The 23,389-nt window shown below is 46.3% G+C and overlaps 5 protein-coding genes across 5 annotated transcripts; 3 read left to right on the top strand and 2 right to left on the bottom strand.

Moving 5' to 3' along the window:
• Positions 1-298: 298 nt before the first annotated feature.
• On the top strand, positions 299-1,772 carry ALG7 (UDP-N-acetylglucosamine--dolichyl-phosphate N-acetylglucosaminephosphotransferase; the record flags this gene model as incomplete). Its single annotated transcript, XM_037323598.1, has 2 exons — positions 299-715; positions 789-1,772. 2 exons carry the CDS (start codon positions 299-301, stop codon positions 1,770-1,772), a joined length of 1,401 nt encoding a protein of 466 aa, XP_037178041.1.
• Positions 1,773-2,687: 915 nt separating this feature from the next.
• KMT2E (Inactive histone-lysine N-methyltransferase 2E) lies at positions 2,688-5,522 on the bottom strand (the record flags this gene model as incomplete). The annotated part of the gene is made up of 1 exon (XM_037323599.1): positions 2,688-5,522. The coding sequence occupies one exon, from the start codon at positions 5,520-5,522 to the stop codon at positions 2,688-2,690; it is 2,835 nt and encodes a 944-aa protein (XP_037177455.1).
• A 14,324-nt stretch (positions 5,523-19,846) lies between these two features.
• NPC2 (Phosphatidylglycerol/phosphatidylinositol transfer protein) lies at positions 19,847-20,552 on the top strand (the record flags this gene model as incomplete). Its single annotated transcript, XM_037323600.1, has 3 exons — positions 19,847-20,055; positions 20,161-20,377; positions 20,433-20,552. 3 exons carry the CDS (start codon positions 19,847-19,849, stop codon positions 20,550-20,552), a joined length of 546 nt encoding a protein of 181 aa, XP_037177454.1.
• A 360-nt stretch (positions 20,553-20,912) lies between these two features.
• Positions 20,913-21,454, bottom strand: vma-7 (V-type proton ATPase subunit F; the record flags this gene model as incomplete). Its single annotated transcript, XM_037323601.1, has 4 exons — positions 20,913-21,053; positions 21,110-21,244; positions 21,303-21,338; positions 21,398-21,454. 4 exons carry the CDS (start codon positions 21,452-21,454, stop codon positions 20,913-20,915), a joined length of 369 nt encoding a protein of 122 aa, XP_037178040.1.
• A 469-nt stretch (positions 21,455-21,923) lies between these two features.
• mug154 (Meiotically up-regulated gene 154 protein) lies at positions 21,924-23,388 on the top strand (the record flags this gene model as incomplete). The annotated part of the gene is made up of 2 exons (XM_037323602.1): positions 21,924-22,169; positions 22,228-23,388. 2 exons carry the CDS (start codon positions 21,924-21,926, stop codon positions 23,386-23,388), a joined length of 1,407 nt encoding a protein of 468 aa, XP_037177452.1.
• Position 23,389: the final 1 nt, after the last annotated feature.

Genomic DNA, 23,389 nt, shown 5'->3' on the forward strand with positions numbered 1-23,389 from the left:
CGCGGTGCAGCGAACAGGACCCTTCCTTTCTCCAATCTCGCAGAAGCCTCCAGCTGCAACTGTGTCCCGTCGCAAAACCCACGTCGTCACCCACGTCGTGAAAGCCTCAACTCTCCAACCCCAACACCCGCGCACCACTCAATTAGCGCAGCGCACAATGAACTTCAGCCGATCATAAGGACGCAAGCAAGAAAGAAGGAAAGAAAAGAAAAAGGGGGGAGATAAGCAGCAACCCCCCAAAAAAGAAGTCGCGCTGCTGCCGGCCCCAAGCGCGCGCATCGCATCGCAACCCGACAAAATGGCGTCCCCAACCCTCACCCGAAACGAAACCCTCTCCCTCTCCGCCCTTTCCCTCGCGGCCGTCGCGGTCCTCCTCAACACCTTCTCCGGCGACGGCGAGCCCCTCATCGCCTCCCTCGCCCTCTCCGTCCTCGCCTTCGCCCTGGCCTACTCCATGGTCCGCTGGCTCGGCCCCGTCTTCGTCCGCGCCGGCTTCAAGGGCCGCGACCTCTCCAAGCACCACCGCCCCGAGCTGCCCGAGTGCATGGGCGCCGTCTGCGCCGCCGTCTACCTGCTCGTTGTCATCGTCTTCATCCCCTTCCCCTTCTACAAGGACATCGTCGCCGCTACCAGCGGAGGAGGCAACAGGGACGTCGTCTTCCACGTCGAGCATGTCCAGCAGGGTCGCTTCCTGCACCGCTTCCCTCACAGCAAGGTCGGTTGTCCTCCTTTTGCTTCACAGCTCACAACCATGTAGTATATACTGACACTTTCTGGTCCGACAACAGCTCGCTTCCTGGCTCTCCGCCATCATCTCCCTCCAGACGACCGCCCTCCTCGGCATCGGCGACGACCTCTTCGACATCCGATGGCGTCACAAGTGGTGGATCCCCGGCCTGGCCTCTATCCCGATCCTCGTAATCTACTTTGTCGACTTCGGCGTCACCTCCATCGTCATGCCCATCCCCCTCCAGCCCTACCTGGGCGAGCTCTTCGACCTCGGCATCCTCTACTACATCTACATGGCCTGCGTCGCCATGTTCTGCCCCCAGTCCATCAACATGCTCGCGGGCATCAACGGCATCGAGGTCTCCCAGTGCATCGTCGTCTCCCTCCTCCTCGTCCTCAACGATTGCCTCTACCTCTTCACCCCTTACCCCCACCCGGCCACCGACTCCCACCTCTTCTCCCTCTACCTCCTCCTCCCCTGGCTCGGCGTCTCCCTCGCCCTCGTCGCCCACAACTGGTACCCCGCAAAGGTCTTCGTCGGCGACACCTACTGCTACTTCTCCGGCATGGTCTTCGCCACCGTCGGCATCCTCGGTCACTTCTCAAAGACCCTCGGCCTCCTCCTCGTCCCCCAGCTCTTCAACTTCCTCTACTCCACCCCGCAGATCTTCGGCCTCGTCCCCTGCCCCCGCCACCGCCTCCCCAAGTTCAACGCCCGCTCCGGCCTCCTCGAACCCAGCGTCACCCCCTGGAGCCCCGAGCGCCAGCCGCACCCCCTCGTCGCCCAGGCCCTCCACCTCCTCGGCAAGCTGCGCCTGCTCAAGGTCACCACCGACGACAAGGGCCGCTTCGTCGAGACCAGCAACTTCACCCTCCTCAACCTCTGGCTCGTCTGGCGCGGCCCCCTGAGGGAGGACCGCCTCGCGTGGGAGGTCACCTTCCTCCAGGCCGGCGTCGGCCTGTTCGGCCTGTTTGTGCGGCACCGCCTTGCCCTGCTCATCTTTAAGGAGGACAACTGGGGCATGACGACCAAGCGATACTGATTTTCCTCCGCCTCAAGTTGGGAGCGAGGGTCATTTGCGCCTCTTCTGTGTCTTTTCACGCATATATGATGTGCCTTTTGCTATAAGATGCATCCCCCTTCGACCGGACTGGACTTGCATGTCCATCCGGCTTTTCGTCTTTTCTTGATTCATGGGACGGCAGAGTGGATTTGGGTCGTTTGTATCATACGATGGAAAACAAAAGATACCCTGTAAAAGTAAAAACAAACACAAAATGCCACTTCCGCAGATAGGGCATATAGACAAACAATTGAACACTTCAAAGAACAACAGCCATCCAAGTTCGGATGACTCAACATGTCACAAGTTAGAAGGGACAGAATTGAGCCGGGAAGCAGCGCCGTGGCTGCGAAAGTTCATCCATTTGATCCTTTTCGTCGTCGTGGGAGCCCGGGGCGATGCCCGGTGCAAAGCCACTCTCACTGGCTCTGCTATCAAGCCTAGAAATACATAAAAAAGATTTTGCCACGAGGCAGGTGGAAAAAGTAGAATCCTCTCTTCAACCCCGTTTCCCAAATATCCCCTTTGACAGCGCTTGTCTCCTTGCCTTGCGTTACGCCAGAGTTCCCACCAGGAACAGAAAAAAGAAAGAAAAAGAAAACGCTTCCCATCTGGTTCGACATGAAAAGAGTCGTTCATCAAGGCGGGTGTATGTTTTCGTCCAACATGCCGTGCGTGGCGGTTTTTCCTCTTTCGTAGCATCTCCAAACAGAAACAAAACGCATACAACTGATATCTCCGAAAAACGCTGACCAGACCGTTTCCCCTGTCCGTCGCCGCCGTAACGCCGAAATGGAACCAGACCGTCCGTCCTTGGATTTGTGGTATTTAGAGGGGAATGATAAAATGTGGTCGTATCGTCCCGAAACCATACCTCACACCGGTCTATATATGTTACAAGGAATTGTTCGCTGCCGCCACTGCCGGAATAGAGTTGACCGCCTTGCCCTGAACAAGTGGCAGGGTCTCAGCGCTCTTCTCCGTCGCTGGCGAACCAACAATGGAGTCCATATTTGGCTTGGACTCTTCGGTTCCCGCTAGCGACGTCTTTAGTCCGCCAGCTGGCTTCTTGTTCATTCGACTCTTGGTGTAATCGCTCAGGCTCAGCTTCTTCTTGACTGGGCTCGGGTGTGCCGCGACGCCGTTGACAACTGAAGGTGCAAATGGACTGGGAAGGGTGCCCGTGGAGAAAGGCGACTGCACCGTGGTGCTGGCTGAAGAGGGCGTTGTCGCGCTCGCTGGTCCTGTTGTGGGTCCGTTGAACGCCGGAACTGGTGGCATTTGTACCCTGAGCTCAGGCGACTTGGTTTTTAGTGGGCTACTGGCTCCATTGACTTGGACATCAGCAGATGGCTCGGCTTGGACTGGTGACTTTGCTGCAGATGGCGAGCTTGTTGGCGCATCAGTCATGGGAATGTCACTGGCTGATGGGGCCAGAGGAGAACTGTTGGGCCCTTGCTCGTTGGTATCCTTCGATGGTGTGGGTGAGCTGACTGATGTTGCTTTCTGGTCCGCCGTAGAATCGATGTCCATTGGTGTCATCGAAGGCTCTGGGACGGAGGGTGTTGGGAGTGATTTCCGTCTCTCGGCTTCATCGCACCGCAAACGATGCCTGTTGTTCAGCAACCGTTGAGAGAGAGAAATGATTCGGCGCCGAGGCTTCGGCGTCAGAGCTGGTTCACTGTACCACTCTCCTTCGACGGGATCGGTTTGAACGCCAGCGTCGCAGTAGACTGGACGAGGCGCCGAAGACTCACGTCCCGACTGTGTCGCGATGGACCCGTTTCGGGATGCAGGTGTCTTGAAGGGGTTTTGCCCCGGAGGGGACGCCCCATGGACAGGTGAATTTGACTTGCTGCGTGAAGTGCCAGCGTCCACGTAGTTGCCCGTGCCCGTCGAGGCATTGCTGGTCGTGGACTTCTGCTTCGACTTGGTCGATCCGGTTCCATCAGAAGTACGCTTCTTCTTGCGGGGCGGTTGTTGCTCCAGTCGGCGGAATGAATCTTCTACCATCTGGACCTTCCTCTTGTCCCTGTCTGTAGGCTCGGTGAGTATGCCCGGTCGATCCAGTGAGCCCTGGCGTGCGGGGGTACGGTCTCGGCTAGGAGGTTTGCTGCGTTCGGAGACCGACTTGCCGTCAGCCTCGGGGTCGTCTTGATGACCTTCACTAGCCGCTCGGCTATTTGTAGCGTGACCAGTGCTTGTTGGGGAGATAGTATGTGTCTTGGCCTTCCTCCTCTTCTTTGGGGCAATAGGTCGAGACTGCATCTTTGCGTGGTAATGGCGGTGGAAACGGGCGAAAGCACAGTTGGCACCCAAGTCGCAAGCACATCCACCGTATTCCGAGAGAATTCGATAGACCCAACCGGAAATCCGCTGGTACTCAACGTCGTTCATATCCGGTTCGTCGCTCGCGCGGGTGTCGTCGTCGCCCAGTCCAAGGAGGTGCAGAATGCGTGCCTTTTCCTTCTTCGGAAGTCTGAAGTCCCATGGCAAGGTTATTTGCTCATTCGCTGCGATGTAGCGATCGCTCACGAGCCAGAAGTGGTATTCCGATTGACCGTTCAGGTACGTGTCCAAGACAGCGTTTGGCTTGCAACTTCTGCGGACAAACCGGGCCTTCGATCCCTCTCGCCTGGTGTCGATGTAAAGCGGAAGCATCGGGTGGAAAAATACAAACGGCAGAGGGGAGGACAACTCCTCCCAAAAGTTGGCTGGCTCCGCGCAGTAGTCCTTCTGAAATCCTATTTGGCCGTTGAGCTCAATCAAAGGCACGTCTTTTTCGATAGCCGCGGGAGTTGCCAGATATTGCCAAGGCAGAACCGTGTCGGGTCCAAGTGAGAGCTTCTTGCTCTCAACTTGCAGCGGACGTTTCCGTGACTCGATATCGGCAGGAAGTTTGGCGAAGACGTCGTTGAATTCTTCGCCAGTTTCTTGTCTCATTCGTTCGGGCTCGCGGAGCCAGATGGACATGGTGTTGGAGATGTTGAGGCTAGCAAAGGAATTTGTTTCAACCTCTGGGGCGTCAACCTCCTTCTTGGTGAGGTTCAAAAACCCGTCGGAGTAGTTGTGTATTTGAAAATCACTCGGAAGATCTGGGGGCGTGGTAGCTGGACTGGGAGGATGACCGTTGGGTTGGGCACGTCCGTTTCCGTACGAAGGGCTCCGCTTCGCACTCTGCGAACTTATCGAGTGTGAAGGTCGATGGGATGATTTCGTTTTTTTGGCTGGGGGAGGAGGATGGTCGCTCGGACTTCCGTGCTTTGCATTTTCTTGACCCCCTGGGTGGCCGTTCAATTGCAGTTCGTTGGGCTTCGGTTTCTTCTTGTGGCTTTTGGTAGGAAGCCGTTTGGTCTTCTTGTCTGGCGTTTCTCCCGAAGCACCGCCATTCTTCAGTCGACGGGTTCGCTCGATAGCCTTTTGCCGATCCAAAGGGCGTGGTTTGCAGTCAGCACACGAGTGGGCAAAGTCCTCACGGAGAGCCTCCTCGCGGCTATTGGGGTAGAAGCACTCAATGTGCTGCCAGGTGTCGCATGTCTCGCAGTAAATCGTGTTTCCGTCATCATCAGAGAAGTGGCAAATACACTTGATAGTGTAGGGCTCTTCTTCCTCTACTGTCTCGACCTTTCGTGGAACATCATGGGTTGAGACTGGTACACTCGGGGGAGCGAAGAGGGTCTGACTAGGAGTCGCGAGCTGCGTCGACACTGGCTGGGGCTTTTCTGTCATAATCTAGGATTGCCTCGGAAGGGAGCTTGGAGTCGAGGTATGCGTGAGCTGATTACCGTAGCGGCTTGGGTAGCATGACGACGCCTGTACAGACGCGCAGGAACTAGTCGTCGAGGAAGCCGAAGGAACAGCGACGCCAGATTTTGTGGTCATTCGTCGGAGAACAGGCTGTCTCAGCAAGGTCGAGAGTCGTAGCGAAGGTCGAGGAAAGGACTCGAAGAGCGGACGAGGCGGGTTCAAAGGGTAAGTCGTCCAGGAAGCCGAAAATCGAGGAATCGAGTTGGTCTCCGAGTCTCCAGCTGTGTCTAGGGACCAAATACGCCTCGTCGACACGTCACGAGGTTGTGTTGTGGGCGTCGGGTGGAAAAGTTTTCGAATGATCGCGAAGTGCGTGTGGCCACGGGGAGGCGTGGAAGGGCAGACGAAGTCGAGGTAAAGGGTTCAGCGGATGCGCCTCGTCGACGGTGAGGGATAGGGCGGGTCGAAAGGGTGTATCGAGTCGAGGGTAGGTAGGATGATGAGGAATCCGAGTGGTTTCGACCGAAAATGAGGGAGAGAATGGTGATTTTGGCGACGAGGGTGAAGGGGGAAAAGAGATTGAGAGAGAGGAAGAGAGGGGGCACGACACGAAGGACTGGAAAGGATGGATGGATGGATGGGTCCCCAAGGAGAGGTAGCGGCAGCAGCAGTACCAGCAGTACCAGCAGTACCAAGCAGTAGCAGTGCGGTGCAGTGCGAGAGTGTGTGTGCGAGTTGAGCGAGACAGGTACCGGTGCAGGTGCGTGCGGACCAGAGACCAGGCCAAGCCGAAAAGAGAGAGGGCGAACGGGTAGGGGAACAGTGACTGCACTGCTCCTGTTCTGCTGGTCGGAACTGACTTGGGGTGTTGGGGGGGGACCAGGACTGGGACCGAACCAGGACTGGCTGGGCTGGGCTGGCTGGCACCTTGTGCTTTGGTGCGCCGCTGCGGACTCGATGGGGGGGATGAAATGGGATTTTGGGGTGGAAGGAAAAGGAAGGGTTGCCCGCGCAGACCCGTCACTCACCTGTGACCTCAGCTTCACCCATTGCCCTGGGTTGGTGCAACAGGCGGTGCTGAAGCAGCGAGTGTGAGTTGTGCAGCCTGTTGCTGAAGGAGGCTTGTCGCTCGCTGTTGGGGAGCACTGGCTCTGCCACAGCGGCCAGCCAGCCGGAGCACACGCTGCCTGAGAAAAGAGAAGGCGAGCAAGAGACAGCCCAGAGGGAGACTTCTCTTCTCTGTGGCTCTCGACGGGCTTGGAGGGAGGAGACGACGGGGGACTCGAAAGCCAAAGCCCGTGGGTTCAGGAAAGCAGGGTACGAAGGTACCAGTACTTACTTGGAGCTAGTCCCGAAAGGCGGTGGACACTTTGATATGAGTGGCTACGGCAGTCCAATCAGCCCTTTAGCGCAGAAATGCGGATGCCTCAGGCAGACGCGGTTTCAGGCCGCAACCAGACAAGAGATGGCCCGTCTGATGAAGGACTGACGACTGCCTGTTAGCCCTCCGCACCAGAAGGTCAGCCAAAATATGAGCGGGGGGAAAAGAAGCAAAATCTTGGTTTGGCAGGAAGAGACTCATCCAGGCCAACAACGTCTGTCCTCGAGAAAATGGGTTTGACGAGAAGATGAGATGCTCTGATCATCTCGATGAGAACCGGGCTTGCTGCCAATGTTGTAAACAAAAGGGAACGGCCAGTCTCGTCGGCCGCGAGTGGAGGGACAAGAGACGGCATGCAAAGATTTAATGAGTAATAAAAGAGAAGAAATGGGCGGCAGAGAGTGTGATTGTTGGTGTGCGTTGGAGGTGACCCTCGCTGGGCCCTAGTAGGAACGGATGTGACGGGAACGGCGGGGGGGAATGGAACGGGCGGAGGAAGAGGAGACGACTGAGAGAGAGGGAGAAAGAGGCGGCCGGAAGAGAGGGGGTGAGAGACGGTGACCCGCGCGACGGTAACGGTAAGGTATCCGTACACTGAGGAGGGCCAGACGGCGAGGCAAGGGACTGTGCGGACGCATTCTGTCCTTCTGGCTGCGAAAGGCTCAGCAGGAAAGAAACGGGATAGCAGCAGAGGCAAACGCAGCCAGCCAGGCGAGTAAGGGCGTACGTGCAGACGCCAGAAGCCCCTAAAGCAATAACAAAGTGTGCGTATAGTATGTCTGGCCCGAATGTGTGCGAATGTTTGCGTGTGTGCGTGCGGAAAGGCGAATGAACGAACCGAAGACGGGCGGCACGGGAGAATGAGAATGTCAGCGTGGTTTGGTCTCGTTGATCGGGCGGTGTTGTGAGAGTTCCAGAGACGGGGAGGCGAGGATTGAGCGGCTTGGAAAACCAGCAGAATCTGCGACCGAGAATCGGGGGTTTCCATGGCTTTCATCCCGTTAAGACGACGACATGAAGCCAGGCAGATTATGCGCAATTTTTTAAAAATAGGAGATGCCTGAGTGACATGGCAGCTTGGTGTTGGCTGCCTGCGGCCGCATGTACCTCTCGCCTCCATGTGGCCGTCTCTGCCTGCAGTCGCACCACTCCCGTGTGCTGCCTGGAGGCTACGAGTGGATATTATTTTCTGATCGGGAGGCGATCCAGGTCACCATCCAGTCTCGGGCGCCAGGGGTACGGCCACACAGCGTGCGCGATGAGAGACAAGTCGGAGGACCCTCAAGGACTTGGAGCCTGGAGGACGAAGGGACCAAGGGAGGATGGCCCAATGGGATCGGTGCAGGCCAACCGTGACGGCGCCCCTCGCCTCCACTCACGAGAGCGAGTCCAGCCGGGCCGCCCACAAGTCGCCTCCGACGCAGCCAGTACCTTGAGCCAGCGCCGCTCGACGGAGAGCTTCAGGCCTGCATTCTGCGGTGTCTATGAAAGCCTGCCTGGGCAAAGGCAAGATCCATTGGGACAAGGTTCAGCGAGCCGGTAGAGTTAGAAGGGCGTCTAGAGTTTGTACCAGCGCACGCTACCGTGTTGGGTAAAGACTTGGAAAGGTTAGCACTACCTACCTTACCTACCAAGAGAGATACATGCGGGCAGGCATCCACTGACGAGAAAAAGGCTGAGGACTCGGGACTCCAGGAGTGACTTTCGACTTCGAATTAGAAAATGTGCCACGGCGACAAGGGCAGCAGCCAGCAGCTCCCCGCTGCGCAGCGTCGCGTCGCTCTTGTCTCGAGTCTCAACTCAACCTCCCGCGCTCCCTTCTCATTGGCCACAACGGCCATCTGAGAATGACCGACGGGGTCTTACGGCAAGGGCCTAATATCATCGTGCACGGAGCCGTTCTGTTGTCGCTCCTCCTCCTCCGCCTGCTTCTCCCTCCACTCCCTGCAGCTACACACACCTCACAGTCGGTCCGCCCAGTCATGGTCCACTGGCCTTGCTGCCTGCGACTTGCAGACCTGCATTTTGCATGCGATATGTCGTCGGAGTCGACAAACAATTCGGCGATTCAGATGGCAATCTTGTCGGGATTGGTGCCGTCGCCAGACTGAAAATGCCGTCTCGCCTGCAAGCCGACCACCGCTGTCACCCGCGAGATTGATGACTGCAGCAAACCAGACCTCCACGACCATCTGCCACCGTCACCGCTCCGTCTTACGGTTTGCAACAGGGCATGTCATCATCATCACCATCGCATCAAACCGTCGGCAATGAGTGCCCATGTTCGCCCCCTCCAGATCGCCCCCTCAAAAAAGCGCTGCGACCTCAGCAATCCCACGCCGCCCTCACTGAGTAGGTAGGTAGACTCTTTCGCTGCGCCCATGGACGTCGATGGCTTTGCTGGCTTCCGTCTTCTCCAAACCGGCTCACCCCTCATCTGGGAAAGCCAGGTCGGCCTCCAAATGTTCGGTAAATGGCACGCTGCCTTTAAACTTTACGCGACATGGCGACAAGGGGTATTGCCTTTTGGGCTGCTTAGGTGTCATCAATCCGCCTCAGCAGTCATAGATATACAAGTACCGGTACTTGTATCAGTCTTATCTTGTCAATGCTTCCACCCAGCGCAACTGCGCACCTTGAAATGCGACTGCGCGCGGCGCCTTTGCGCATCTTTCGCTTCTGCTCTCACCATCTGGCGCTGCTATTGGAGCGACACGCCTCAGGTCCTCGATCCAGCAACGCCCTGGCTGATCCAACTGCAACTGTACAACGTAAAAGAGACAGTGGTGCGCGCAGCGAGCGGCCTGGTAGCTGTTAAATTGACCGTATTGTTTTATTATTTTGCTTACGCTAGCTGTACATAATAAGTAAATAGGCTAACACAGCTACTCTATAGAATCTCTACTAAACTACTATATAATACTTCGATTTAAGATTATAACTAGCTTTTAGTTAAAAGCTTAAAACCTTAGGACTTACTTAGTTAAATCCCTATTTTCTAATTAGCTTAGATTAGCTAAAGTTTTACTAAGTTATTAAATAGTTTAAAAACTTTTTAGATTTAAGTATTTAAAGCTTAATAGTTTTACTAGATTTTAATTAAAAAGTTAGTACATTATATAATTTTTATTAACTAAAAAAACTATATTAATATTATTATAGCTATTATTAGCTTTATAATTCTATCAATAATAGCTATATTTAACTTAGTAGCTATATTAATAATAATAATTATATTAATAGTAGTATTAAAAAATAGATTATTATAGTAATAATAATAAATTTAGCTAAAAGAGTAAAGATTATTATTATAATATCATAAATACTTATTAACGCTAAAAATCTTCTATTTATTAAGCTAGTAATATTACTTCTTATTATTATATTTTTATAACTTTAAATTATTATTATTAACTAAAAGTTTAATAACTAGTAAAAGCTTTAATGAAAATATTAAAAGTAGCTATTATACTATATAACTTAGTAATCTTATTTATAAGTTGTTATTATTTATAATATATATTTTTATTATTACTCTTATCTATTTAACTTAATATTAATATAGCTAAAGCTTATAATAAAGCCGCTTTTAAAACATATACCTATAAAACTTTAAAAGCTTTTTATTATTGCTATATAGAAAGTATATATTATGTATTATTTAAATTAATAATAAAAACTTTATTATTAGAGAAATTAAAAGTAAAAGTATAATAAAAGTAGTATATATTATATAAGATAATATTTAACTCAAGCTTAAAAGTAACCTATCTAATCTTAATTAATTTATGCTATAGAAGTTAGTAAAAAATTAATGATAAATAGACTTTAAAACTTATTTATTTTTTATTAAAGTGTTAGTAATTATTAATATCTTCTAGCTAAAAAGCCATACTATCTCTAAATTATAATCTTTTAAAAGAAGGTATAATAGCAAAATAGCTCCTACTATTTTATAAATATACTAATATAAGTTAGTAAGCTATATTATTATAAAAAGGCTTTTTTTATTATATTAAACTAAAAATGTAGAAAATTAAGAGCTTTAAATAATATGTATTAAATAAAGCTATCAATAATTTTATACCATTTTTAGTAAGATGCTTTTTATATATTTTATTATTAAACTAAATCTTATAGTATTTTTATTTTTTAATAATTATTTTAAAGATCTTCTAATATAAAATATAGAGGTTAATAAGATAATAAATAAAATAGAACTTTAATTTATAATAATTACTCTTCATAAGTAATATTATTTTATAGCTATAGTTCTAAAAATAGTAAATTAAATAATTAATAAACTTTTTAAAGTATAAGATAGATATAATCTTAATACATAAAATAATTACTAAAGAAATTAGTATAATTTATATATTTTAAAACTATATGTATATTTTCAATTATAAAACTACTATTTAAGGTATTTTTAAGCTTTTTTATATACTTTATATATTAATAAGTAGATATAAATATATTATACTTTAATAAAGCTATTAAAGTTATAGTTATACTTCTTTTTAATAGAGAAGTTGTAAAATTAAAAATTTATATTTTTTATATATATATAGCTTCTTTATAAATAATATATATAGTGTTTTTATAATTTTAGATATAAATTAAAGCCTCTTTAATAATATTACTATTATTAAATATAATAATAACCTCTTTGTTATGTTTAAACACCTATAGGTTTTTCTATTTTTTCTTTGTATTAAGGTTAATATTTTTAAGTATATATTATATATAGGACTATTATTATAAATAGAGAAAAATATACTTGATAATATGCTTTAATCTAGTATCAAAATTAGTAATAATAATATTTAAATTAGAAATATAGTTCTTATAGGTAACTTATATAGTTATAGAAGTATCTATTAGAAAGATTCAGTAGTTTTAGTTAAAATAAAGCAAAAAGTAGTATTATATATAGTATTAATCGTAGTAAAACTTATAATTTAGAAAAATAGTATTTAGAAGTAATTAATTTATTATTTATTATTAATAATAAAAATAAGAATAATAATAAACTAAAATAATAATAAAAATAGATAGGTAGTAGGGGTAATATATTATTTATTTTATAAGTATGATTTATTATTAATAACTTTAGATTTCTTTGTAATATATCTAAATAAAGTTTATATATCTAAAAAATAATGTTAATTTTATTATTATTGCTATATTAAACCATATAATAAGCTATATTATCTCTCTTAGTTAGTATATTTAAAAAGAGCTAAATTAATATTAATAAGCTATATTTATCTTTATAGAAATAGTATTAATAGTTATAAATATCTTATAAGCTAACTTTATAGCTTTCTGTTACAGTCAGCTATCCAACAGTAGGGTCTGCTAACAGAAGCTAGGGATTGACACGTTATAACAGTACACAGGGTCGTGGTCTGGGTCGTAGGTCGTAGGTCGTAGGCTGATAGTAGATCAGGTCTTCAGAGGCTAAGGTGATCAGTCTTAGACCTAACAAGTAATTCGCAGTGAAGGTAAGCTGAGAGTATCCATGAGGATAAATACTAAGTTGATTGCTGAAGAGCTATAGAAGTCTGACCATAAGCTAGGCTCAGGTTATACTATATATAAGTCCTGCATAGTATCTCCTGTGGTGGCTATATAGGATATCTATGCTATCTAATATATCTATGGATAGCTGGGATAGTAGATATATCTAACATATCCATCTTTGCCCTATATCCATGCTATTCCTAAAGTTATATAACCTATACTATAGTTCTTCCTTTCCTAATAGTTCCTAGTTACACCTGTGTTACTGCTTATATATATTCTGCATTTAGCTGCTGAGATGCTAGGCGGGGCTATTCTAACATATTATGCTTATTAGGTTATAACATCCGGTCTCCTCTCTAAAGGTCTTATCCTCAAGGCCTAGCATAAATAGGTCATTAGTCCTAGGTTGGGGATCTATCAGTTATACTTCCTAATTTACCTATAATACTAACACTATATCAGGTTGTATTTAAAAACAAAAGGCTATATTATCACCTAATAGTCATCCTGCTAAAAAGATAGTTAAAAAGAATTCTTTACTTTCCACTATTCTTCAGCGTTCTATCATCATGCCTATTTGCTTATCTTATAAATATTACAGCTTCTCATTATATAAGGTTTCTCCTTTAGATTCCTCTCGTTATGCTAAATACATTCACAGTAGCAAATCCTACTATAACCTCCAAAGTCTTTCTGCATAATAACTCCAGCGTATTAGGGATTAACACTAAAAACTTAAGGATGCCTTAGAACAGGCTGAGGAGGAGCATCATGCTCTAGACGCTAAGGTTAAGCGTCTTTATAAGCAGAAGAAGATATAGTTTGAGAAGATAATATATGCAGTATGTCGTGGTATTAATAGTATAGAGGAGCTGGAGCGGGTGGAACAGGAGGAGGCAGAGGCGGAGCAGCATCAGCAGGAAGAGGTATATCCTCCTTCTACTAGTTCCAACTATCTTCCTGCAGATTTTATTAGAGATTAGGATATAGTTTATCCTAATATAGCTTTATCTCCTTCTTTATTAGCTGAGTTTAGGTTACTTAACTCTATTCTAGTTGTTAGGGAATAGGGTTCTCTAGGGGTGTCCTTAAGGAGTGGTTCTTAGTTAGCTTCTAATATCCTTAAGCAAATAAATAGTTTCCCTTATTGCAGTTAATCTGTTCCTATTAGTGGCTTGATATATTAATATAGGTGTCTGATTCGCTTATATCCTATATTCTTCTGGACTAGTGTGATAGGTGCTAGTATGGTTCCTCATTCTTAGTGTTATTATTAGTAATATGCAAGCTTATTAGTTATATTTATAATATTCTTAGCTAGTTCCTATATATTATCTTTATATCTATATTCTTTCTACTTAATGAGGTATTAAATACCTTATAGTTCTTATATATAGTTAATAATCTGTTTAACTTCATACTCTGGTTTGTTATCTTCCATAATAATGAGGTTATTTATATATAATCCTCATAGGGCTAGTTTAAGGAGTGAGATATAAAATACTAGATAGCATTTCATGGTTTCTAGGAGTTCAAGTTTATAGTTAACTAGTAAGATTACTTATAAGATTTTAAAAGGTCTGAGTTTCTTATAGTCAAGTTTGTCGCTTAGCTGTTTTGTTTTAATGTTTCGCTATATAAGATAGGCGCTATCTCCCTCTTTTAAGGTTAATCCCTTAATCCTTTATTTATTGCTAAATTTTATCATTCTTTATCATATAAATTCAAGTTCTTTATATATGTTTTCCTAGATATCCTTAATTTATCATACTAAGGTAACAGCTTTCACTGCAGCTAGGCCTGCTCAGGGTTCTCTATAGGCAGTTGGTTCGAATCTATAGTTGAGGTAGAAGGGGGATTCCTTAATGCTTTCTCCTATTATGCTGTTATAGGTAAATTAGGCTATTAACAGCATTATAACCTAATTATCTTGGTTATAGTTAATATAGGCGTAGAGGTAGGTTTTAAGAATTTAGTTAATTCGTTCTATTTGTCTGTTAGTCTATAGGTAGAATGCAGTAGATATTAACTGCTTAATACTAAGGTGTGATATAATTAATTTCTAGAAATTTAATGTGAAGATCTTATCTCTATCTAACGTAATTTCCTTAGGTATTCTATAGTTAGAGATAACATACTTAAGGAATATATAGGCGTATTCTTCAGTATTGCTTACCTCCTTATATAGGATGAAGTAGGCATATTTTTGAAGTTAGTCTATAATAATAAGAACGCTGTTAAAATATACTCCTATAAGGGGCTCTTATAACTTCAGTAGTTTGATAATAAAGTTAAGTGATATAGATTGCTAAGCAGTTTGCAGCATAAGCAAAGGTTATAGCATACTATAAGGCTGATGTTAAGCAGGTTTGTTTTTAAAGCAGACCTCATAATCCTTAATTACTTTTGCTATATATTCTCTAGTGACCTTTTTTCCATATTATTATTATAATTGTTTCTAGGTTTTCATGATTCCTTAGTGACTATATGCAGGGCAAGCGTGAAACTCCATAATTGCTTTATTATTTACTTTGCTAGGCAGGCTAGTACTAAATTATCCAGCTATTATCAAGAGTTTAGTGGCTAGTATTAGGTCTCTATTATTATTTCCTTTAAGAAGCACCTAGGTTTCTTTAGGTACTAAGATGTTATAGTCTAGTTATCAGCTGAGAGCATTAGCTCTACTGTTATCTAATCCTTTTCAGTAGATAATTCAGAAGTTAAATTCTGAGAGGAATTCTAACTATCTAATCCATTATTTATTTAATACTTTTAAAGTTATAAAGTGTAAGAGGTTCTTATAGTCTGAATATATAAGTACTTTATGGATGGTTCCTGAGAGCTTAGGTCTCTATTCCTTAAAAGCTTTAATAATTACCATAAGTTCTTTATTATGGATCTAATAGTTGAGTTCAGGTCTGTAGAGCTTATGAGAGAAAAAGGCGTATAGATGTAGTTACCCTTCTGAATCTTATTAAGATAGTTGTGCTCTAATTGCATAGTTAGATACGTCTGGTTTAACTTCGAATTGTTTCACTAGATTAGGAATAATTAGGATAGGTTTGCTAGCGATAAGGTCTTTGATCTTCTGGAATGCTGTCTGCTGTGGTTCTTCCCACGTGAAGGGTGTATCCTTGCAGCTGAGGTTTATAAGGGCTGCATTAATTTTGCTATAGTCCTTAATAAATTTGCAGTAGAAGTTGATAAAACCTAGGAATCCTTAGACTTCCTTGAGGTTATTAGGTACCAGCCATTCCTTAATAGCTTTGACTTTGTTTTCTGATATACAGACTTTTCTAGGGGTGATAGTGAATCCAAGGTATTCCACCTTTTATATGTGAAATTCGCTTTTCTCAGGTTCAACTAATAGCTTAGCTTCTTAGAGGGCCTATAAGATATAGTATATATCTTCTTTATATTTTTTAAATATTAGTGAGAAGATAAGAAAATTATTAAGATAGACTACTATATAAATATCAACATACTTATATAGGATTTGGTTAATTATATTCTAAAAAGTTGCAGGGGCGTTAGTAAGGCTGAAGGGCATAATAAGATATTTGAAATATCCTTTTCGTGTCCTGAAGGCGGTCTTCCATTCTTCGCCTTGCTTCATTCTGATCAGGTTATAGGCTCCCTTGAGGTTGAGAGCTGTAAACCAGTTAGCTCCATGGAGGAGTTATCTCATTTCGTCAATAAGTAGCAGTAGGTAATAATTTTTAATCGTTATTTCGTTAAGCATGCAGTAGTTAATATATAATTATAGTTTTCTATTCTTTTTAGGTATAAATAGGATTAGGCTTCCTGCTGGTGATATTGAGGGTCTAACATATCCCTTCTTAAGGTTTTCTTCAAGGTATTTATCTAGGGCTTCTATCTCTATCTGGTTAAGTCTATAGATTTTGTTGAAGCGTGGTTCCTTCACTTTTTTGAGGGGTATTTCGTGGTTAAAACTAATGTGTTCTAGCAGTCCAGTTTCTAACTCAGCTGCAAAAAGTTTCTCATAAACTCTATATTCTTCTGGGATAAACAGAAGTAGATTATTATTTTATTTAAGATCTATTATTAGTAGTAGTTATAACATACCTTCCTTTGCTTTGAGGTAGCAGAGGTATCATTTTGCTGCTCCTTATTATATCATCTCATTTGAGGCCTGGTTTTAATAGGGCTGCTCAGGGACTGAGTTATCATGGTCCTAGTGGAGTTAGCCTTTACTCTAATCTATCTGTAGGTTGCTTATTTATAGCTAGGGTAGTCCTAGCACTATATTATATATTCCTAGATCAGTAATATCAAATTAGATTCTTTCTTTTTGATTTAGGTAGCTTATCTTGAGGGGCGCAGTCTTATTATAGATAGTACCTCCTTCATACTTGAATTCTTCTCCTTCTGCTGTGTGTAGCTAGTATGGTCGCTCTTTTCCTCCCTATTATACTTCTAGCCTGTTGATAGCTTAGGGGGTAATAAAGTTTGCTTTAGCTCTGCTATTAATCAGCATAAATGTTATCTATTTGTTGATAGTAACTTTGAGTTCTATATTATTCTTATATCCTTATGATATCTACTGGATAAATCTTTTCCTTATTGCCTGTTGTGGTTCTTTGTTAGTAGGTAAGTCTATTTTTTTACTGCTTTAAGCGTCCTAGGTAGGTGATTTGCTTTCCTTCTCATCATGCCTTCATAAGGCTGTTTTCACAGATCTTAATCTATAGGGGTCTTAGTCTGTTCTTTATTGTTAGCACAGGTATAAGCGTATTCCGGGGCGTGGTATATGCGCCTATATAGTATAAGGTTATAGATGTGGTAATGTTATGATAAAAGGTAATAATTCTGAGCATTTATGAGCATTTAATTGTATAGATAAGAATAAGGGAACAGATGTATTGTGATGAGTCTGGTTGTTGTTGTTCGCAGGTTGCATCCTCTAGTAGGGAAAAGTGAGGGGAAAGATAACCTGAAACGTAACCTGCTAAACTGCTAATTACATAAGGTGCTTACGTAACTATACGTATTACATAATCAATATTATAGTTATAAGTTATAATAAATCAAGTATTTTTATATAAGGTTTTATACCTTAAACTTTATTAGTTCATTTTATACAGAATATTAAAGTAAGTTTAGCGTTATTATTATTCTTATATCATCATTATTATTATTAAAGAATGTTATATGTTAACAGTTACTACTATTATCTACTCTTTTTTTATATAATATAATATTTTTGAAGTAGTACTACATATAAATATATAGCTAGTACTCCTTAAAAATAGAAGTTTAGATCTAAATATTAGATATTATAACTATCTTAAAAAATGTAAAAAATATAGAAAAATTAATAATTTAATATGCTTAGAAGATAAATAATATAATAGAAACCTCTAGTAAGTTTAATTTTACTTTTAAATAGAGGTATATGTATTAATAAGAGTTTTTTAGCTAAGTTAATAGAGTTAATAATAAGACGTTATAGCTTAAGAGGGTAGTACTTAGAGAGGTAGATTAACTATAGCAGTAGTAGCACAGCTTCCTAACTAGGCTAGCGCGGGCAAAATAACAAAACGACACAGTCAATTTAACAGCTACTAGCAGCCTGGCCTCGCCTCGCCTCGAGTAGCCGTCATGTGTTTCTTTTCTTCCTGCGCCCTAATCAGATCGACATAGGAAAGGGCGGTACTTGGCTTCTCGCCCCCGCCCGTCCTCCCTCCAACAGCTGACAGTCAGCAGCCCAGGCAAAACAGACAAACAAAACAAAGAGTCGCGACTCTCGAACGCCCATCCGCATCCAGCTGGCGTCAGGACTCCCGACATGATTCGCGGCCAGTGTTTTGTTGGCTAGGATCTCCCTGTCCAGCAATTGCATGCTCGAGGCCTAACAAAAAGTTTGCGACACTGATAGCCCAGGCGACATGCTGAAGTGTCCGGTACTTGAAGCACCTACGGCCTACAGTCCCACGTCCGTACGGTGCCCCAATTTTCGTCCAAGAAGCAGGTTGGCCCATCCCTCGCACGTCTCTCACCATCGTCCACTGCAGCGGAAGCCCTTCCTGCGCTGGCTTCCCTGCACTCGACACAACTGTGATTGGGTCGTGGCCGGACGGGCGACCATGCGACCCTAAAAAGAACAGCTTCCCATCGTGGGCAATGCATAAGGTGGGTGTGGCTCCTGCTGTTGTGGCTACCTTTTCCTCAGGTAATCATCCATGCAGCAGTACACCTCTTGAATCGCGGGAATATGGTTGTCCAGTCACGAAACCTGCGCACTCGGGACTTGGAGATGGTTAGATCGGAAGCCGGGCCATGCTGCGCTGGCCCTGACACCGGAGAGCTTGAGGAGGACAGAGCTTGTGACTGGGGGAGAGGGAGGGAGAGACGCCTGTGTAAATAGAGGTAGGGGGAAAGCTAGGCGGGCCACTTGGCTCTTTATGCTGATGTCGTTGACTGCCTGCTTGGACCTGTCCACGGGACCAGGACTCCAGGGATCTTCCAGCGATACCTGCACAGTCGAAACGGCCCAGCTGGTTTTTGTGACATGGCTCCAGCTGTCGCAAGGGCGAGCGCGGTTGGAGGCGAAAGCTGGCTGCTTGGATGATGATGAAGAGATTTCAATCGCGCCATCTTTGTCGCCCGATGCGGCTCTGACAGGTTGATAAGGATTCGTGCTTCAATTCGAACCAGTCGCCGTGACAAAGTGCCATCCGCACAGAGGCTGCTGATCGTCCTGGAGATCAACTTTGAAGCTGCGCTGATAACGAATGCGATGTGGGATTTGAGGGGACATGCAGAAAGTGGAAATTCGAGATGGCTCGAGCGTCCCTGGCGTGCACCAACAAATCAAGGTACATGTTGGGGGACTGAATGCCATTGTTTACAGTCTTTTCGACTGTCGGAAACTTAGAAAAGCGTCGATTTGAAGTGACTGTATGCTCTCTGCTGATGTCTGACAGCTTTTTGTTTATAATGATCACGATAATCACCACATCTCTCATCCAAAGAGCTGCTCTGTCGCAATCTGGCCCATGTATCTGCAGCACTCGTACCTTCATGTCGCCATGGTCGCTGTGGAGGGAAACGGCGCTTGTGCCAACCAAGGTCCACCCCGTGCGGCGAATCAGAGGCATCCTTGATTGCCCCCATGACGTTCTCCCCCGAACCCAGCCCCATTGCTCACCACCTGCCAACCACAGCCTCTTGCAGGAACTACTCCATCCATCTATCTACCCGCTACCTTGCTTGCCTCGCCAGCCATCTCTACAACGCTAAGCTTCGAGCCTCGGACATCGACGACTTCACGCCGAGCCATATTGCTAAACGTCGATTTCTCTCCCGTTCGAGCACTCGCAATTCTGCTCCCTTAGCAATCACCTACCGAAATAACAATAAACCTCTATTCGCGATGAGGTTCGCTACCGCCGTCATCGCCTTCCTCTCCGCCGGTCTCGCACCGGTTGGTGCCAGCGTCCTCGTCCAGAGAGACCAATCCGTCATCGTCAACGAGGCTTCCAAGGTCCCTGGCGAGTCTCCTCTGGAGTTCTGCGATAAGGACCACAGCAAGGACGTCGTCTCCATCGAGAGCGTCGACCTTTCCCCCAACCCTCCTCAGGCGTACGTCCCATTTGCCCTGCGTACATCACCCAACGATGTTGGTGATGATGACGCACTACAACCACCCGCATCGTGAAACAATCGTTAGCTAACATGGCGTTTCAGTGGTAAGGAGCTCATCATCAAGGCTTCCGGTACCGTCAAGGAGACCATCGAGAAGGGCGCCTACGTCCTCTTGCAGGTCAAGTACGGCCTGATTCGCCTTATCAGCACGAAGGCGGACCTCTGCGAGCAGATTGAGAACGTCGACCTCGAGTGCCCCATCGAGAAGGGCGTCCTGAGCATCACCAAGTCTGTCGAGCTTCCCAACGAAATTCCCTCTGTGAGTTTGACCCTGCTTCTTGCTTCTGTCGCCCCGTTGCTGAACGAACATACAGGGCAAGTACACCGTCTTCGCTGATGTTTACACCGCCGACGACGAGCCCATCACTTGCTTGACCGCCTCTGTCGTCTTCTCCCGCAGCCAGAAAAAGAGCTTCTTCAGTCTCGAGCTTTAAAGTAATAATCACAAGCATCACGATGGTTTCACGATGACGGAGTATGAGTATGGGTTACAGTTGCACGTAGCGATACGCATCCAGATTGACGTTAAGGGGACTTCCATTTCATAGCTCGGCCTTAGCATTAGCACCTTGGAACACACTGCCACTTAAATAGGGTGCTTCTTCTGCCTTTCAAATTGTTTTTCTGCGTAGGAGTGTCGGCATAATGAGGTACAAAGGGTAGCGGGTGCTAGACTGATAGCTCTCGATTTATTTCATGACAGACCAGCCTGGTCCGTCCATAATCTGCATTCTCTACCCCCGTAACAACGATTCTTCCAATCTCGATTACTCTGAGGTGACACGAGCACACATTTACTCGCCAAACAACCTGCGCACTCTGCGCAGAACACTGTCCTTCTCTGGATCGTACGGGTGGTCCTTGGACGGGATCTCGAGGACGGTCGGGAATGCGGCTGTGTACGTATCGATGCGGTGTCGTATGCGGTCGGCAACCTGTCCTCCTGTCAACTATGACCTTGCGAAGCCCTCCTGTTCTCGATGCAACTAACGTGCTGGTTAATCAGAACGATGCCAATGTCCTTCCTTGTGGTGAACGACTCGAACGCGGACTCAATCGTAGCGGTGTCGGTCTTGCTGTCCACGACCAAGAAGTTCTTCTCCTGGTCGGCTCCCGTGCTAACGTGCTGCACAATCCATCAGTAACCGTCGAGCCGAAGCTGTCGCTCTTGCGAGGGGGCGTACTCCAATGCCTGCGAGGAGGAGGCCGGTGACCGAGTCCTGTCGAGGCCGTCAGCAAAGACAATCGCAGAGATGTCATCGATATCGGTTCATCTGACCTCGTCGCCAATGACGGCGAGGAACTGCCGGTCCTTGTAGTCTGCTTGTGAAGCCATCCTGGCGCGGGTGACTTGATGCGGGTTGTAGGAGAGCTTGCGATGCCCAGGAGTCGGCGAGCGGATTGACGTACTGCCTTGATTACCTACTGCGGCGGCGGAACAGCCACAGACGGCACCTTGCGTGGAACTGTTAGCGATTCGCCGCCAGGTACTGCCTGTAGCACAGCGCTACTAACAGCCACTGAACCTTCCAGTGAACCCCACTGCAGCAGATATACCTGCCTCTCGACGTGGACATCCAGATTGGGGCCTGCCTAACAGAGGGTACCTTACCCCTGTCAGAAGCTCCTGCCTGGCGGGACAACATCCCCAAAAATCAATAAACCCAGACTTCTTTGTAAACAATTTCAACCAGCGACAACAACCACCTTCGGCCTCGTCGCCCCCTCCCTTCGACCCCTTCCAGACCATCAATCATCAGATCGACGGAAACGACTTTGCGCGCCGCAATCGCGAACCCGACGAGATGCCGCGCCTTGTGAGGAAGAAGCCGCTTTCCGAGCGCGTGAAAGCGTGGCTCAACCCAATGGATACTCTGCTATGGTTGTCTGAGGAGCTGGAGACAAGAGACTGGGACTCGAAGGCACTGGGGACGCAACTTGGGCTTGGATTCAACTTCGTCTTTCTTCTGGCCAGAGCTAATAGCCTCACCTCGGAAGTTGAGGACGATGTATTCAACGACGCGGGTTCCGGCAGTTTTATCACCTTCGTGGTAAGTCACAAATATCACGGTGTGACTGCCGCATCGCACAGGCTAACATGTCTCCCAGATTCGTCCTCTCGTCTGGATTCTGGGCGTTCTTTCCTTTGCCAACGCCTTTTACGCGATGACCCGAACGAGGCAATACCGGCTGTTTCAAGTCAACGTCGATGACAAGCCGCATACTCCTTCCGCGCAACGAGTCAAGGCCAACCTGGATCCGTCCGCATCCTCCCCTCTCAGAAAACTTGGAAACCTATTGGTCCCTGAGACTGCTGAGTCGCGAGCTCATCCCGATCAAGTTCATGACGTGTGGGAGCTGAGCGTTTGGGACCCCCTGCCGGTTTCCTTGCAGCTCTTCTGCCTCTTCAGCCCTGGTCACGTCCTCGTTTACATGATGTTCCTGCCGCTCGTTCCCTTGGATCCTCGGCCTAGTGTGACTGTCTTCAACTGCATCGTGTTGCAACTCATTCTCTCGGCACAGCTCCTTTTCGTCCAGTCTCGGTATGCGCAGCAGATCAAAGACACGGCCATCATCCACAAGGAAGTCCTCCACGAGTACGATACGAAGTTTGTTCGCCCGCGTCTTCACCCGGTCGTTCGCGATGTCGGTACGCAGTGCTCTCCAGAAGAATCGAAGGATGAGGAGTCCTTCGTCGAAGTCGGCACTCCTACTACCCTCATCAAGAAAGAATTTGTCACGACACCCAACCCCCACGTTAAGCAGGACGAGCCTGTGCACACGCCACCGACCAGCAGTTTCGCTTCTCGCCTGTTCACACCCACGACGAGCCGCCGCTCTGAGGCCTTTACGCCAGTCCCCAGCACGAGATCGGTTCGACAGAGCCTGCCTACCGGGTATCAATCCACTTCCACCTCCACGTCGAACATGGCCGCAAACACCGGTTCGACAAACTTTGGAGGCAACATGGGGATATTCACCCACGCAAACTCGCCCTTGAAGAAGGCAACCAGCCTGCACGACGTGAACCAGGCTTTCATGTCTCCTCGCAATTCGCGGGAAATGGCGGCGCTAGAGCAGCGCAGGGGAGGGAGCCCGGTGAAGGCTGGAAGTCCGCTTAAGCAGTCTGAGACAAGAAGGTCCACCGGCTCCGATACTCTCGAGAACAACATGAACTCGGCTTCATACAACCCCTTCGCCAGCGCGAAGAGGAATAGAAGTCTGCAACAAGGAGAACGATACCCGTCAAGGTGGTCAGGGTTCCACTAAG

Source organism: Colletotrichum aenigma (genome assembly GCF_013390185.1).
Source record: "Colletotrichum aenigma strain Cg56 chromosome Unknown KSG_Cg56_contig05, whole genome shotgun sequence".
NCBI classification, from domain to species: domain Eukaryota; kingdom Fungi; phylum Ascomycota; class Sordariomycetes; order Glomerellales; family Glomerellaceae; genus Colletotrichum; species Colletotrichum aenigma.